The sequence below is a fragment of the Mesitornis unicolor genome, unplaced genomic scaffold, assembly GCF_000695765.1.
Source record: "Mesitornis unicolor isolate BGI_N332 unplaced genomic scaffold, ASM69576v1 Scaffold34909, whole genome shotgun sequence".
Taxonomy (NCBI): domain Eukaryota; kingdom Metazoa; phylum Chordata; class Aves; order Mesitornithiformes; family Mesitornithidae; genus Mesitornis; species Mesitornis unicolor.
In genome coordinates this window covers 91-16,636 of record NW_010207150.1, presented here as the reverse complement: position 1 = coordinate 16,636, position 16,546 = coordinate 91, and the positions used below count along the sequence as shown (strand labels likewise).

The 16,546-nt window shown below is 41.4% G+C and overlaps 1 protein-coding gene across 1 annotated transcript; it reads right to left on the bottom strand.

Moving 5' to 3' along the window:
- Positions 1 to 1,742: 1,742 nt before the first annotated feature.
- EXOSC10 (exosome component 10) lies at positions 1,743 to 15,969 on the bottom strand (the record flags this gene model as incomplete). The annotated part of the gene is made up of 24 exons (XM_010192032.1): positions 1,743 to 1,928; positions 2,523 to 2,596; positions 3,818 to 3,879; positions 4,363 to 4,531; positions 5,078 to 5,151; positions 5,387 to 5,474; positions 5,939 to 6,013; positions 6,648 to 6,743; positions 7,047 to 7,129; positions 7,333 to 7,411; positions 7,953 to 8,003; positions 8,665 to 8,776; positions 9,543 to 9,593; positions 9,892 to 10,040; positions 10,690 to 10,846; positions 11,560 to 11,750; positions 12,066 to 12,209; positions 12,649 to 12,759; positions 12,899 to 12,974; positions 13,251 to 13,362; positions 14,123 to 14,288; positions 14,722 to 14,826; positions 15,254 to 15,377; positions 15,833 to 15,969. Coding segments are annotated over 24 exons (2,517 nt in total), but the record flags the coding sequence as incomplete, so codon positions are not given.
- Between the last annotated feature and the right edge of the window lie 577 nt (positions 15,970 to 16,546).

Sequence of the window (16,546 nt, the reverse complement as noted above, 5' to 3'; positions counted from 1 at the left end):
AAAAAAAGTCTCATTTGGGTGTTTTAAGGGTTAGAAAAGCAGATTCCTTTCTTCCTTTTAGAAGCATTACAAAACAGCAGACTTGGGAGGAGATTCACCAAGGTTACACCAAGAGTAGCTCTCCAAACGGGTCATGCAAAGATTTTCTTGGACAACTGCTGCACGAGGACAAAACAGTCTCAGATGAGGGGAGTGCGGTGCTACTTCACCCGATTCAGAGGTGGGACCAGGTGAATAAAGCATGCATGGGTTTGGTAGGCACTTAAAAAGACATTTTAAAACCTATGGCAGTAAGCCGCAACTCAGAAAGGGATAATGGAAGACTAAAATTTAAATAATCCTTAAAATGCCAACTTGCATGGAATTTTAAGTAGATGTCTTAAGAGAAACTACAGAAATTTTAATATCTCTGCAGCCACTGGGGTTTTGGTAAGACTTACTCGTTCTTCAAGTTACAGAAATATCAGAAGCGGTAAAGCTCACGAGAAGAGGAATTGGCAGCCACTGCAAATGCACTTAGAGACAATTGCTATTTAACTGCCTCTTTTCAAAAGCATTCTCCAATATTCACCCACACAAGCAGATTTTATGAGCAGAAAGGGACTCTGTTCTACCACTACAATGCTGCTCCTTTGGCACTGTTTGTACCAAGATACCCAAGGAGGAAAAACCCTCTACTGCCTACTTCTGAGAAATACGGGAAAAGATTGAAAACAAACTCCCAAACCTCCTCACAGTCTTTGTAAAATAAAGCCCTGGGGTTAGGAATGAAGTTTTTATCACTACCCACTCAGTCCTTGCACCAACAGAGAAGTAATTTCTGTCATTGCCAAAAAATCCTTAGTCGGAAGGGAAATTGCAGAGTAAAGGCCATTGGGAAAGGGAGAAAGATCCGAGGACCAGTAATCCAGGAAGCAGCTCTGCCACTGATTTAATGTGGCTTCGAGCAAAGTCACACCAGCCCTACTCCTCAGTACACCCAACTGTTAAACGTTGCTTACCTCTTTCACAGCAGTGTTACCACCTTTCAGTTGTCAGCATTCAGAATAAGCTCTGCCATTCATCCCTCAAGTTATGGGCTGATACTCCTTCTACAAAGACTTCAGGATAACTCACTGTGGGTATTTAAAACTACGAAATGTTAGTATAGCTGTACTGACATTCAGTAGCAGCACAGAACCTCACTGGCTTTCCCCAACCCAATATTGCACTCTTGTGTTTTCACCTTCTACCTAATGCTACTGCTTTCACTCTATAGCTCCATGGTGAAAAACCTTCACTCTGTAACTTTATGGTGAAACCACTGCTCTCTGATTCAAAAAGTACCCTAACTTCTTTGCCCTTAAAATAAAATCTTTGCTTAAAAAATACACAAAACACTGCCAAGTAAATGCACTCATCTTTCATATTACCTTGTCTTGTAAGAGATGAGCTGTAGTTCAATGGGTAAGCAAGGTCCAACAAGGACAGTCTGGCCTTATCTCCTTCTCTGGACTCCTGAGGTTTGAGTCTCATCTAACGAAGCTCTCTATTATTTTTGTGTTGGCTTTAGAGACACCAAGAGGTTCCTCTCCTGCTTCACTGACATGCTGGTTCTGGGCTTCCAGCAACTCCCAAGAAGTGACAAGTTTAGCCTAACCATGTTTGAGGACACAGGATAAACTTTCAAAATTAGAAACAAAGCAACATTGTGAGCACAATTAGAAAAAAAACCAATGTGAATATAATAAAAGTGGCATCAATTAAGGTGTTTCTCCTTTTGGAATAAAAAGGATTTTAATGGCTTTAAAAACATTTCTGTACAAAAACTGCTCAATGACCGGTATTTGCCTTCCTATGGTGACAATACTTCTATTGTTCTGTTCAGCAGCAACTCCCACAGGTCCCTTAACAAGGACTATCTTTTCGGCCAGTGGTGCTTGGAACCCCTGCAAAAGACAGAAAGACTTTAACTCTTGCTCTAAATCCACTCAAGACTGAAAACCTACAACGGGTTACACTGATTCTCTTGAGAAAAGGTCATGATGCAGACAAAACCTTTCTCCCTCCAGTGCTGCCCTTATATAGAGTTGCTCTTCTACGACTAAATATTACACAAGGATCAAGACCCGTAAACTACACATTAAGTAGCTATTCAGAACAAGAATGTTCATATTTGTCAGTACTGTTACTTATCTTCCTTCCAAGCCAGGCAATGTTCTCCCCACCTCTACCTATCTTTGTGGCCAAAGAAAGCAACTCCCACATCTATTAACACAAACTTTTACCTCAGCATTTCAGACCTTCCACCCAGAATTGTCTTTGATTGCATTAATCCTGACTAAGCTTTTTTTTCTTCCTTTTCCCTTTAATCTGACGTCAAGCTGTGAAATGAATGTGAGTAGGTGTTGCACAACCTCTTCCCATTAAACATGTGCTTAAGCTCCCACAGCAAGAGGACAATAGCTATGCTTTGCCCATAGCTCCAGGGCACAGGCGTGAAAACACTCCACCACTGCGATGAGAGCAGGCTGCCAACACACCTATCGGCTTTCCCCGCCAGGTAGGACATGCTTCGGTTTCCAGATTGTTGAAGTTTGTTAGCTCCAGCAAATTTCTGCAAAGAATAAAAAAAAACAGCACACCACCAGTGTGAGGTACCTGCCCAGTACAGGATATTCCATGAGATTTGTGTGCTCTCGGGTCCCTCCAACTCCAAGGAACACTGCCTGTTTACACAGTTTGCTTCATGTTTTAGGATTTCTTTATATGCACGTGCACTTCATGAATCTGAGAAACTGCTGTTCTACTGGTCTAACCTTGACACGCGAAGTACGGTATCCCACTGATGACAAATGTAACTCATCTAGACAGAAACATCTGTACAGGTTCTCTCAAATTCATCAGTTTCTCTTTTTCTCCTTCAATTGACAGAGCAGAGGGATTGCACAGGAAACTTTCCCATGCTACCAGGCATTAACTTGTTCAGCTTCCAAAATATGTTTTTTAATGAATATCTAAGATGCTCACTGGTACCATCTGCCCTGCAGTTAAATACACGGGAAGGCAGCAAGCACAGGAAAGAGGCTGAAATACAAGAAATGAGCTTCAGAACTTAAAATTAATGCTCAAGTGCCCAATGAATTCACGCATGGGCGCCCTATTACTTCATGCCCAAATGCCCACTGACATGACACATCAGTACCCAAACACTCTGTGCATGAGCACTATGCAGGGTACACATGGGGGGTTTTAGGTAACCCAGGTCTGCAGGGGTGATGGGACAATGATGACACAGGAACCACCCTGTGTTGGTCATGGGTTTCCATAAGTATGTGTTTGATGGCTTATAGTTTCTTTCTTCTCTTCAATTTCTCAATCTCAGTTAGCAATAACTTAAGTAAAAATTCTCTGAGCTGAGAGTGTTTTTCTCATGACAGTACTTGGTGGAGAGTGTGGGTTACACGCAGACCTGCCAGGGCCTGGAATAACTGGACTGACTGAGATTTTTGAGAGAACCTTTAATTTGGTATTGGGAATTTGTGGTGGTGTGCTGTGGTTTAAGTGTCACGCTTGTGATGTATGGAGGTGCAGGTGTGAACAGTGTACGAAAACATAGGAAACAAGAGTCTGAGAGGCCCCAGGAAAGCTCTTCCTGAATGGGAAAAGACATAATATGAAATAAGAGCTTGTGGTTGGAAGCTGCACCTCAGTACCAAGTGCTGTTAGGAAACATTCTGCAGATCCAGAAAAAATCATCTCCCTCCCACAGCGAGTCCCCAGCTGGGTACATGCTATTATCAACATTTCTGTTCCTTCCTTCATGACATGCCCGTACCTTGCCTGTGTGAGCTTGCTTGGCAGGATCAAATTGTGGTGACTGCTTTGCTTTGCTGCTTCCTGAAAGTGAGAGGAGAGAAGCTGTCACTAAAATTTTCCATAAAGAACAGCACATTCCACGGTGTTCCTCTGATGATAAGGAGGTTTCACTGCAGTTTCCCACATGCTAAAAACCAGAACAACCTCTAAAGGACAGGAGATGCTTTTGAACAGATACTTGTTACAGAAGAGTCCAATCTCCATTGCCTCCTAGTTCGTCGGGTTCAATTAAACAGATGACTTTCTCTACAGAGAAAAGCAGCAAAATCCAAATCTAAACCCTTGGCCAATGGTTTCAGGATTTTGCTTCCAAATCAGAAAAAGGGATGCTAAACTGCACATTTCTCAAGTTAATTTCTTTTAGTATTTCCCCACTCTAAGGTTAAAGTGTTTTATAGCAGTTTGTACTGCCTTGGCACCTACATTCAGACACAGCCTTCTCAGGGCTCAGCTGGCAACATTTTCCACAGCCTGCAGCACTCTAGCAAGGGATACAGATCTTACCCGCAAACACTTTGAAGTTGGACTTGCTGTAATCAAAGGGGGTAAACTGCTTTGGTGCTTCCAGCTCCTCTGGTTGCTGGGAGGCTTTTGGCCGTTTCTTCTCTTGTTTTGGCAACTCTGTTCCTGTTTCACTCATGATTCTCTCCCTTTTCTTATTAGCTTGTTCCTGCTGTGAAAGCAACCCACAGAATAGAAACAAGGACAAGTTCAGCAGAGGAGAATGAAACATCTCTGTGTAGGCATGAACACCAGCATGCAGATGAACTGCCCAATGGACCCAGGCCCCAGTGACAGCTATGGCCTGCAGCAATAATCGTGTGGGGAGAAAGCACTGTTCTTCCCTGGGCCTAAATGGCTTTTTTTGTCTCCTCACAGCAGGGACTTTTCAGATTAAAAGCCAAGTTGTCATTTCACAGGATACCAGAGTCTGTAATCTGCTGCAACCACACAGGCAGATTTGGGGGAACCTGGGCAAGCGAGGAGCAAAGAGGTGCAGCAGTGGAAAATATTTCCTACTGAAGATATGGAGGGATGCAAAGATTTGCACAGCACAGTTGCTAGGGGCCTGTTGGTACACACAGGACAGAACCACAGAAAGGCCACTATCAACAGTCATTCAGGTATTGCAGAGTTATAGGGCTCAGAGTTTCATTCTGAACTACGTTAGAAACGTCAAAAGGGGCAAAGGCCGGAAGTAGGGAATTCAATGACATACCATAGCTTGCTGACGAACAGACACAATATTTTCTGTTGCCTCTTTGTACGCCTTCTGTGCCTGGTCACGAGCAGCTATGGAAACAAACAAGCATTACTGTAAAAAGCAGAAGTAATTTAGTCAGGAGCTTAAAAAAAGCAAGCAAACCAGCGTGTAGCAAGTATGAAATCAAACAAAGTGCAATCTTTGTCAAACAATCTCGTCCATCAGGAAACTCATCAGCTAAGGTTTTCTTGTAGCTGGGAAACAACCTATGTGCATTGCGAAAAGCACGCTAGCCAACACAGAGGAAGGGAAGAATGGTTGTACCTGACTGCTGGGCTGCTTTCTTTTTTGTTTCATCCTTGGACTCCTTCTGTGTTTGTGTCTGACTCATCAACTTCCATCGATTGCTGATCTGCAAAGAAAAAAAAAATTACCTGGAATCACTTTCTTTGAAGTTTTACAGCAAAAGGGAGTTTATAAACTTGCTACCACAAGTTGGTCTTCATTAAGAGTACAAAAGATCAAATTGTACTGTAAAAGAGATTAAGATCTGCTACACAAGGTAAAGTAAATCCCATGTGCTTTAAAAGTTCTGAGCTACAAACAAGCCATGAGAACAGACTTCAGTAGTAGTTTGTAGCTTTGACAGACAGGGAATATACAGTGGAATGGCTCCAATCCCACGTTCTTTGAAGGATACGAATGCTACAGAAACAACAAAGTACAGATTCAGAAACATGTCAAGTTTCTAAAAACCTATAATCTTTTTCTAAGCAGAATCCAAGGACAAAAACAATCCTATATTGCTGAGGTTCCCAACTGTACTTATTTGTTTCTTTTGTACTAGTTGGCAGGAAATTCTAGCTCAAGTCTTACCTCGTATATTTTTGATGATGGGTCAAACTTTGCAGATTGAGAGACATAGGCGGGGTTCTGTTCTGAAGGTAGGTACTGTGGAGAGGAGAAAAACATTTTGCTTCAAACTCAGTACACGACATTTAGCTCATTGCTAAAATGCTACTTAAAATGTTCCACATGAAAAAGTCCATACTTAAGAAATATTCCACAGATAGACCACCTTTTGGAAAAGTTACATCATCTATGGCCAAAAGAAAGGTTAAAAAAAAACCAAACAAAAACCCCCCATAAAACCAACCCCCAACCACACACCAGAAGAAGTTGCTTTGATATTATTTCCTAGTAATTTGTCACTCCAAATATATAACAAAGTATTCTATTGTTCTTCTGATTCAATAGAAGAGTAAAATCAGGTCACTAACTCTAGCCATAGAGATGAAAATGTGATGCAAATTAAAAAAAACCCACTCAATAAAAAATAAAATCAAACAGTGAGAGGTCTGTTCACTATCTAGAAATACAAATATCTAAAAGGCAGTTCTGTGTTTTGAAAACAAGTCCACACGTGCACGCTTTGCAAGAAGGGCAATCTCTGAATCCAGTAAGAAAGCAGCAGCTGATGCCATACACCAAGCTCTTTCACATGTGCCTGGAAAAACAGCTCAGAGCATCCTCTGCACTAGGTAGTTTATGACTCCCCCTACAAATACGTATTGGGAGCTTTTACCATTCTAAATGGATTTTCAAAGGACTCCATTATACGCTGAGCTTTCTGCTGTGCAGTGGTTAAAGCCTTCTCATTTCCTTCATCTTCGTCACATTCCTAAAAAGAAAAAAAAAATTAACATGAATATTTTTTTGTTTTGGCTGCTGCTGTTTCATGCATGTTATTTCTCTCTCTATCTCAAATTCCACTGATGGCAGTGGACCTCCAGAGAGGTGTAATTAACCTGCTGGCCTCCTAACACAGTTGTCTTGGTTATGCCACATGCTACAGGAAGCCAGTATCATTTCCATGCATGTCCCACCTTACTATTTCTTTTAACACTTTCACACAGTTTTAGCAGATTATTAGGTATGTTTTCTAATACTTAAATACTGACACTATCACAAACACGTTGCTTACACTGAATATGCTGACAGAGGCAGTAGCAACAAGACATGTTGACTCTGGCTGAACACTCTCAATATTCATTGTCCTCTCATGGTCTGGAAAGAGACAACCATGTTCCAAAGCTGGTGCAGGCTCTATGTGAAAAGGAGATAAAATCTTTTATTAAGTTACTTGTGTATTTTTCTGCTGCTTTGTGTAATGAGATTTCACTGGAAGTTTCCTCAGGGCTGCTTATTTCCCCATGTCAAAGTCACATCATGTCATTATTAGCACAGTTTTTACGCTAATTCCAAATTACCCAAGGCAGAGTTGTTCTGAAAATCATCCATAGCAATCCGGGAACTGTCATGTGGTCCAAAGAAGGTATTCTCCAGCCTCTGTAGAGAGATTCAGATTACAAACACCATTAATACATTACTCTATGAATCTGTATACATTTTCACATATTGCAAAGACACATTAATGAAAATTCAAATAAAAGGCGAAATTCAGAGTCTGAATATTCTTAATATAGCTCACCTGCCAGAGCACACTGCATCTGGCAATAAAAGGGTATCTGTGCGAACACCCACTGGTTAATGGAGATGCTGTACTTCATACGCATGAGGAGAGTAAATGAGTCAGCCTTAGAAACTCATCTGAACCTTCTCTTCTTACAGATCAGTCAATATAGACTAACTCACATGGAACTCCAGCTAAAGTGTTTTTTGATGAAGCCTTAAGTACTGCTATTATGGTGGTTTGTAAAATACCAATTTACAGCTGGTAATGTTATGAGTCTAGCACAGAAAAGTAACAAAGCTAAAGCAGAGAGTCCTGTAAAATGGATGAGAATAAACAATTTACTAGAAGCATTTTGTGACATTTGTTTCTGAGTTTAAGGCTTAAGGCATTAGGTAACAAATATGTAAACAGTACCTCAGGGTTGGATTGAGGTGCTCTCTTCTTGACTGTCAAAGCAATCTCCGACTAGAATGGGAAAGAAAGATAAGTCACTTAAATGCACCTGCCCTATTTCTTCTAGGCTGCCCTCCTTATCAATGTTTTCAACATGTTTATTACAAGATAGCAAGTTAATAACATTACATTTTTTCTTCTCCTGCAGTGTTTGCATACGGGCACACTTAAACACCTGACACAGAAAGGACACGTTCATGCTCACAAATGGTTTTGTTTCACTTGAGGAAGACTGTATCAATATCAACATGCCAGCAATACATTTTAACTAATGAACCTCTTATGCCTAGGGTTTTTTCTTGCTTCACCATAGCTATAAAAGATTTATGAATCCATTTACACGGCCAACAAATTCCACAAGGTCCAGTTCTTCCTCACACAGGCAAACGTGATATGCAATGTAAGACAGACAACTGCTCCCTGCTCAAGTAGTGCCTGTTCTTTTACTGCTCTGGTTCTTCAGGAAACCACACTGTGTATAAGCCAGTATACAGCAAGCAACAGACAGGCAAGAAGTTGCAGTATATCTCTCTGCTCTATTACAGAACATTATATTCACAGTGCTAAAAAGCAAACTTCAGCATACATATCATCACAGGTCACCATTTAGCTCCAGTCCCTGACTTATGGAAAGCAAGTGATGAGTCTCTTGTGTGGTACAAGCTACTCCTACCTTGAGAAGAGGCATCTCCCGGGCCTGCTGAATGAGAATATGCAATTCATTTATCTGCTGGCGAACTAGTGGTGGGACTGGATTACAGCAAGCAATGATGCCCTGGGGTTCTCTAAAGAGAGATGAGAAAAATTCAGTGCGCTATATTTATGGCTGACATATTAAGCATTTGCATTCAAAGGCTGTGCAACCAGATATAACTATGGTCTTGACTGTGACACAATAAGACAAGTCAGATTAATCTGTCAGTTTATCCTCCGTGCTGAAAAATTCTTCTGTACCAGGTTTGTGCAGATAAGGAGAAACCATCAACTCAGCTCTCCTCTCATCTTTTCTGTGGTCTGTCCGTCTGTCCTCATTTTCATTTTGTTCCTTGTTCAGTATTCATCTATGGAAGTTGAGCCTAGCAGTGAACTTGCATTTAAAGATGCACTTTTATTATTCTCAAGTATGGAGGTTAGATGATGAGTGCCAAGTGTTTGAGGAAAGTGTATAAACTGGATGGTTTAAGGGATCTGCCCCTTGACCCCAATTCAATTCCCTTAGGAAACCAAAAAAAACCCCAAATAAATGTTATAGGGGAACTCATCACTCTCTTTCTCTGTAATACTGTAGGAATCTCAGGGGGGATGTATGACATACAGCAATGCAAAGGAATGTTTTATTAGTCGAATAAAATCAGAGAGAGATGTATCCCAGAAGATGTTGGGAGGCTTCTGAAGTATTGCTATTTATCTCTCTTTCAAACTGAAGAACTAGAGAAAAGCAGTACTGACAGCTTGAAGAAAGGGACCAACTACAGAAGTAACTACATACTAGGAAATGACTTGCTGCATATTAAAATCAAATAAGACTCCTCAAGGGTGAACAAAACTTACTTGGGCAGCTCCTCTGCTATCTTCAATAGCATATGATTTGGTAGCACATATCTACAACACAAAGAGGCAATGTCAGTGTAACAGACTGTTGAAAACTCTTAAAAATACCCTCAAAGTGCATAGGTCTGCCACAATTACAAGGTGTGAAAAGATGAAATCAGTTAAAAAGAAATTAAGTAGGGCTGATCTAGATACCTGTGAGAATTTGCTGCTAACATAACACAACTTCTCTGTAAAAGGTGGTAGTACACTAATTTCTATGAGTAACAAAGGTTTCCCAAATGGAGGGGGTGGGGGGGGAGGCCACAATTCAAGAGATTCACTGAAGCATTAACAAAAGACTTCCTACCCTGTACTCTCATCCTCCTGACGTGCCATCTTGTCTCTCCATGCAAACAGCAACCTAAATGCTGCCAGCTGCTGCGTGTTGAGATGTTTTTTCTGCCTCCTGTAGAGCTCAAGGTAGGATTCATCTGAAAAGAGGGGTTTGATGTATTTCTGGACAGGTAAAAAAGAAACACTCATGATCAGTATCAGATTTGTGCTTTCTAGCTTGCCTTGCTTCACTAAGACAGAGAGAATCTCACATAAGACATAAGGGACTTTATAAACTGAGGTACAATGTGTCTTGGAACTTCTACTCTAAACTATTGTTAGGAGCCTACCCCTGAAAAACATACTTCTCATCCAGTTTTAGGGAAAACCACCCTTACCAACTCTAGGAGCAGCTTTAGACATACAATATCTTTAAGCTTTACTACATTAGACAAGGTCTACTTTCACAGACAGTATTTTCCACAGGCACGATATAATTATATCATGCAACTCCAGCTGGCTTTGAACTTCTAGGAACATCCAGTAGAACTGGGAATGTAACATCTCTCTTGGGAAAGACACACCTGAAGCTATTGAGAGGCCAGGGAGTGCCAGCATTCAAAAAACAGCAAAAGGGCATCTGAATCCAAGGATTTTAGCTAGTGAAACAAGTGACTGCACACAACTGAGTCAGAGTTTATACAGCTGTTTTCAGACACACACAGAGGAAAAAAACCCCGTGTCTACGTAACAGATGCAGACTAGGCAAAGAACTTTCTGTCCTACTAAGCCCATACTCTGATGCAGATAATCCAACCAGGTGAAGCTTTACCTTCAGGCAGATGTCCTTGCTGCGTTGCCACACAACCTGCAGCTGAGTGGGTTGCTCGTTCCCTCTCTCCCACAGCGCTTCCCTCACTTTATCATAGATGTAGAGCAAGTAGTGAGTGTCATCACGGGCATACCGAATCATTTCTTCTGGCAACGGGCTAAAAAAACCAGCCAAAATTACACTAATATATTTCAGTTGCCTTGCCAAACTGTCACTTTTCTCTTGCAAGGCATATTAGGGCAAACTGCATGTAAAACAGGCTAAGAATGAATATGGAAATACTTCTGTTTCCTTTCTCAAGGATTTGTTGAGCAACAGCAGTAACGTTCAGATGGCGACTTGTTCATATCCTGGAGAGCAGGACTGCCATGTAGCTAAGTTGGATGGCAGAACTGCTTGCTATGGCATTTGTGGTAACTCTCCTCTCTCTGCAGAGCCTACATAAAGTAGACCTCTGGCATCTCTGTGGTGTGCAGGGTCCATCTGCACAACTAAGCTCATTGCTCCAACAGCATACTGCTCTACCTACTGCAGGTGACTGAATGTTTTTGTGGGGCTTCTAGAGGAGCAAATACTGACTTTCTCTGTAATACTGCAGTGGTTAAGCACTGTTCCTCAGAAGTGAGCTTCCAGGAGCTTTTCATTACTTTATCTTCCCTGATCTTCCCAAAGGAACTCATTTTCTAAAGAAATACAGGAAAATGAACACTCATAAAATAAATTAAAAGCATAGCCAGGTAAATGCTGTGCTTTTTTCCTTTGAGACTAATCTAAAACTACAGGGGTTGCAACTAGAAACATGCTTCTGCTCTAACAATACAAACAAGTGCTACCTTCCAGCTTCAGCCCACTTAAGGGGTCAGTTTTTACCGTATCCGCCAGTCGGCCAGCTGGTACTGCTTGTCAGCATCTACACTGCAATACAGCTTTAGCAAGTGTTCCAAGGAATGCCTGCCAAGATTGAGGAGACGAGCAGCTTGGTGAGTATCAAACATGTTCACCAAGTACAGACCAAAGTCTTTTTGCAGCCATTCTACATCTGAATCGGCACCATGAAGGACCTTGAAAAACAAAACAAATTGAGAATGATATGAAGAATTTTTCTACTCCAGGCTGGCAGTGCTGTGGTTTCACATTCATACCTTTAGGACCAGATTTCTCTTTTGTCCCTGTTAAGTGCAGAACTACTAAATGAGTGCACTTGGCAACTAATTCCCCACTTCCATCAAGGAAAACGCCACATGAACAAGTCACAATGAAAGCAGAGCCAAGTGACCAAGACAGAGCACACAGTGTGCTTTTAACTATAATGAAGCTTAAACTAAGGGGAAAAAAAAGGGAATTCTAGTGGTGAATTGGTGAATTTGGCAGCTGACCTTCACGATTGCAGGGTCTGTGAAGCTCTCATTGAGAATGTTCATGTCACTGCGCAATTCCAGTGCGTCAATAATGAAATCTTCTGTTCGGGTGGAAATCTGCATCAGACACGTCAAGCCCAGGAAGCTCCTGTAGGAATGGTGCTGAAAAACATGGAAGGGAGATGTAAGCTAGGATCTATTACAGAAGTATAACATATAATATATATACTATATATGTATATGTACTATATGTATATACTATAACACAAACAGCACCCCAAATAAAGGAATAAAAAGTAAAAGAGGACTTCTTAAAGCAAAAGACAACTGAATAAGCACGATTTCTCTTTGCAGTCACTAACATGACATAAAAAAGCCCCACAAGATGAAGATCAAATTCAGTATGAAGTGTGCTAGAAGTACTACCATTGGAAGACTTATAATATTGACACAGTTTAATTCAGTCTTGTAGATAATATCTGACAGGTCAGGGTCTCTTCATGTTAGAAAGTACAAAAAGCAAGAGAAAAAGAGAACTACAAAACTCCTAGTGACTAACAGTACACATGTAACTTTTAAACATAAAAGGTAATTTGATTACCTCTAAGTCCAGGGCAAATTCTTTACAGCTCATAAGCTTTTCATTGAGTTCTACCAGCTCATCCAGCGTGGTGATAAAATGACAGGGTGTTTCCTCGATGGGCCTGTACATCTGGCAGAGCAAATTATTAGGCTTGGTGTGTTCTCTGTCACTTCCCACCCCCGACCTCCACCCTCAATTCTGAAATTTGTCAACTATGGCCAGCTGTAGACTGCATCTGCAGTAAGTTTAAATTAATGTGGGCACCAACCTGGGGTTCTGGTTTCTTGAGAACTCCATCTGGTGGAGAAAAATGCTCCAGTTCATACTGGTAAGGGTGAGCAAACCTGTGGAAATTAGGAAGACAGGCACAGACTAAATTTCAGTCATCTTTATGAAGCCAGAGCACAGAGACATTGAGAACTACAGCAGTTTTGCTACTGAGTAGAAATTTTGTCTCTTACTAAGCACATGTTTGTTTAAAGCAAATCACACGTAACGTAGTGTGCAGACACAAACACATGCAGAGCTGTTACACGTGAATAGCATCAGCACAATGGGACCACACAACTGCATGTCCACAATGGTACTCCAAGCACCTTGCTGTCAGTTTATTTTCTTACATGTCTTGCTCAGTTTGCTGCGTCCTCTGCTGGTGTATGAAGTCTGCCAAAGCAGCTGGCACATCCAAGTCTTCAGGGCGCTCCTTTCGTTCCCGTCCACTTTTTGTGAGGGCTGAACAACCAATATGGAACAACTGGACTGGATCCTACACATAACATGTTCTCAGCCTGCTACTCTCTCCCCTCCGCCCACCATAAGATATTATGTAAATCATGAAGTATCAAAAATCTTAACAATTTAGAGCTGCAGCTTTTGCTGTCAGCAAGATTTCTGTCTACACCTCTAATGACAAGCCAGTTTTTTAACAGGCTGTACTTAAGCAAGATGCAAGGTGGTTCTGCTCAAGAGCTCGGAAGGAGATTAAAAAATCTTCAGAAAAATCTTTCAATCATTCCCACTTAGTACAACTGCACCAGTGCAGACTAAGGATGAATCAGCAGCAGCAGAATGACACGTTGCCGAGATAGGACATTATGCCGGTGGCTTTGATAAAGCACCCAAAGCAAAGGTAGGTCTAACCACACATCTGGCGCTCCTAAATAATTAGAAGGAAGTATCTGTAAAGCCAACTAGGCTAGTCAAGACCACTTCTGGTGCCAGAGTGACTCTCATCATGCACGTTCAATAGTGGCAAAAAGAAGCAGCAGAGTATCTGTTTGGAACAGATTATTTACTGTATACCAACAAGAAGATACTGTATGCTGACCTACCCATACATGACACATATGAAAACAACAGAGTCGTAGAGCTTACCGCATCTAAGAGGTCAACACCTCCTGCTGTTCCTTTACAGTCAATGATTTCTCCTCTAGATTGTAAGATCTGTGTCAAGTACTCTCAATAGTTTACCCAGCATCAAATAAACCCTTACCTTCAGGCAAAGGTTTCAATGCATTTGGCTTGATAAAAAGTTTAGGTACAAAGGGAGTATTGGAATTGTCAATCTTTTCCCGAAACTTAAGCTGTGGTCGACAGATATTCTTGGCATGAAGCAGTCGGAAGGTTTCAGATTGAGTTCTCTTGTGGGATTCTCCTGCCTATTAAAAAAAAAAAAAAAAGATAAACCACAGCTAAAACTCACAGGAGTTAACAGATGTGCAGTCTCTTTTACTCAGCCTGACCCAATATTCAGACGAATAAAGTTATACCCCAAACTTAAAAGTGAGTCACTGCTTTGCAGCAAGTCCAGCACCTAAGAAGGAAAGCTCTCTGAATCAGGATCCTGAATTCATATGAATACACAAAAGAAAGGCTGCTCTGTATGTGAAACTGAAATGGCATTTGAAAGCACACAGAATCCAGAATCAAGTTTGAACAAATAAGAAAAGAAAAAAAGAGGGAGGTAGTTAGAACATGTAAAAAAAATATGGTGACAGAACATTTAAATACTCTACTCCACTGGAAAATCAGTAGTGCAAATGATGGTAAAAAAGCTAAGGTAACACAGCAAACTGAGTGCAGAGGCCTCACCTTGCGGTTCCAGCTGGAAACGATCATCTGTGGGGGCTGTAACCCAGCAGGAAGGACTGGTTGTTGGTTTTTGTTAACTCCTGCTGCTTCATCCAATAAAATACCCTAAAATCCAGAAAAGAGAGATGAAAACCAAACCCCTGTTAAATTACCATCTTCAGCTGCTCTAGTCAGACTGAATAAAGGAAGTCACACAAGCAGATTCCTTCACAGCATTTCCCCTGAATCCTGCGCAACACGAGACAAACAAATATGGGAGAAGTATTTGAACATCAGGGTAGGAACAGTTTCCTCAGAGAAGCGGCTCTATCAATTTACAGACCCGTTCTCATGCCAAACTGTGTGTAGTTTCCTCACAAGTCACATATTCCCTTCCTTCCCTTTGGGCCACCTGCCTTAGCTGTGACCACTGGCTTAACATGTGGTATTGTTTTTAAAAACAAAAGGAAAATCACTAGATTCTTGCAGTGAAAAAAGAGCTTGTGGCAACTAAACAGCCGATAAGAACAACATCCAGAAATCATTTGCTTACCACTCTTTCAAGAATGACATCATTGGAGTCCACCAGCATATCAAATTTATCTTCCAGCTCTGTCACTTTGTTGCGATCTTTAATGTGGCTACGACAGCCATGGTATTGCATCACCTTGCTCATGCTTGCAAAAGAACAGTACAGCTATTAGCAATTTGAAAGCAGGCAGGTAGAACACTAAACCATCCAATTATCTTCAAGTTGCTATAACTTCAAAATTTGAAAATAAATCAAATGCAGTACCTATAGATAACTTTGCATAAGCAGTGAACAGAAGAAACACCTATGTGGTATTAATTGTTAAAATCAATTTCTTACAAACCACATGATTTTTAAAATAGACAGCCTAATATGTTTCGTATCAGGCTCTGCTCTCTGCACAGCTCTTTGTTCAAATCACTATGAAAGGTCCTTTTTAAACTTGTCACTTAAACTGTCAAGTGTGACAAAAGTAGCTAAAATTACGTATGTTAAATAAACCACTTCTTTATCTGCGGCGAGTCTCCAAAGGAGAGTGCTACCTTCTGTTTTGGATTGGAAGCTATTAGCAACAGCCCAGAGACATAAAAGCATCCTTACCAGTGAAGGAGTCGGTCACCCTGTGTTTCACAGTACGCCCTGAAGCCAGGGAAGCTTTGGTAGAAGTCATACTCATCACCAGGCTGAGGAAGCCCACTAGATGCCTTTGTTGCACCTACCACTGTGCCAAGAGCATACTGTGCAAAAAGAGCACGTTATTAGCATGTTTTCAGTGTTTTGTTCCTCCATTTACTATTTGTTAGAAATACATTTTGCCCAACTTGTTTGAATGGTGTGGTTCTAATGCATAACATCATGGGGCTTTTTCACATGAGTAACTTTAGTCATTTAGTTCAGATTGTTTATTTAGAGACCTTTAAAATTATGAGAGTCTAATAATAAGAACAAGACCTAAGAATTTGTCTAGTGTTTAAGGTCTGGAAGAAAGCGTTTTAAATCAGCAGAAACGCCGACTACTTTATTAACACAAAAAAAACCAACCCCAAAACTGCCATGCTTCCTGTTTAGGAAGCAGTAAGCATTTCCTCTCCAGGAGGAAGCAGCAGCGTGCACAGGGGAAGCACACCGTGGCTGATGCCGAGATCTGCAGTCCAAGGGGCAATGCCCATCGCCCCCCGCCCGGGAACGGCCCTCATGAGGGTCCTGAATCCTCCGTATTTCACGGACTCGCCTCGGGGAGGCGGCGAACCAACCCTCCCGGGGCGGTGCAAGGCCCCAGCCCCTGCGCCGGCCCCCAGCACCTCTGTAAGTGGC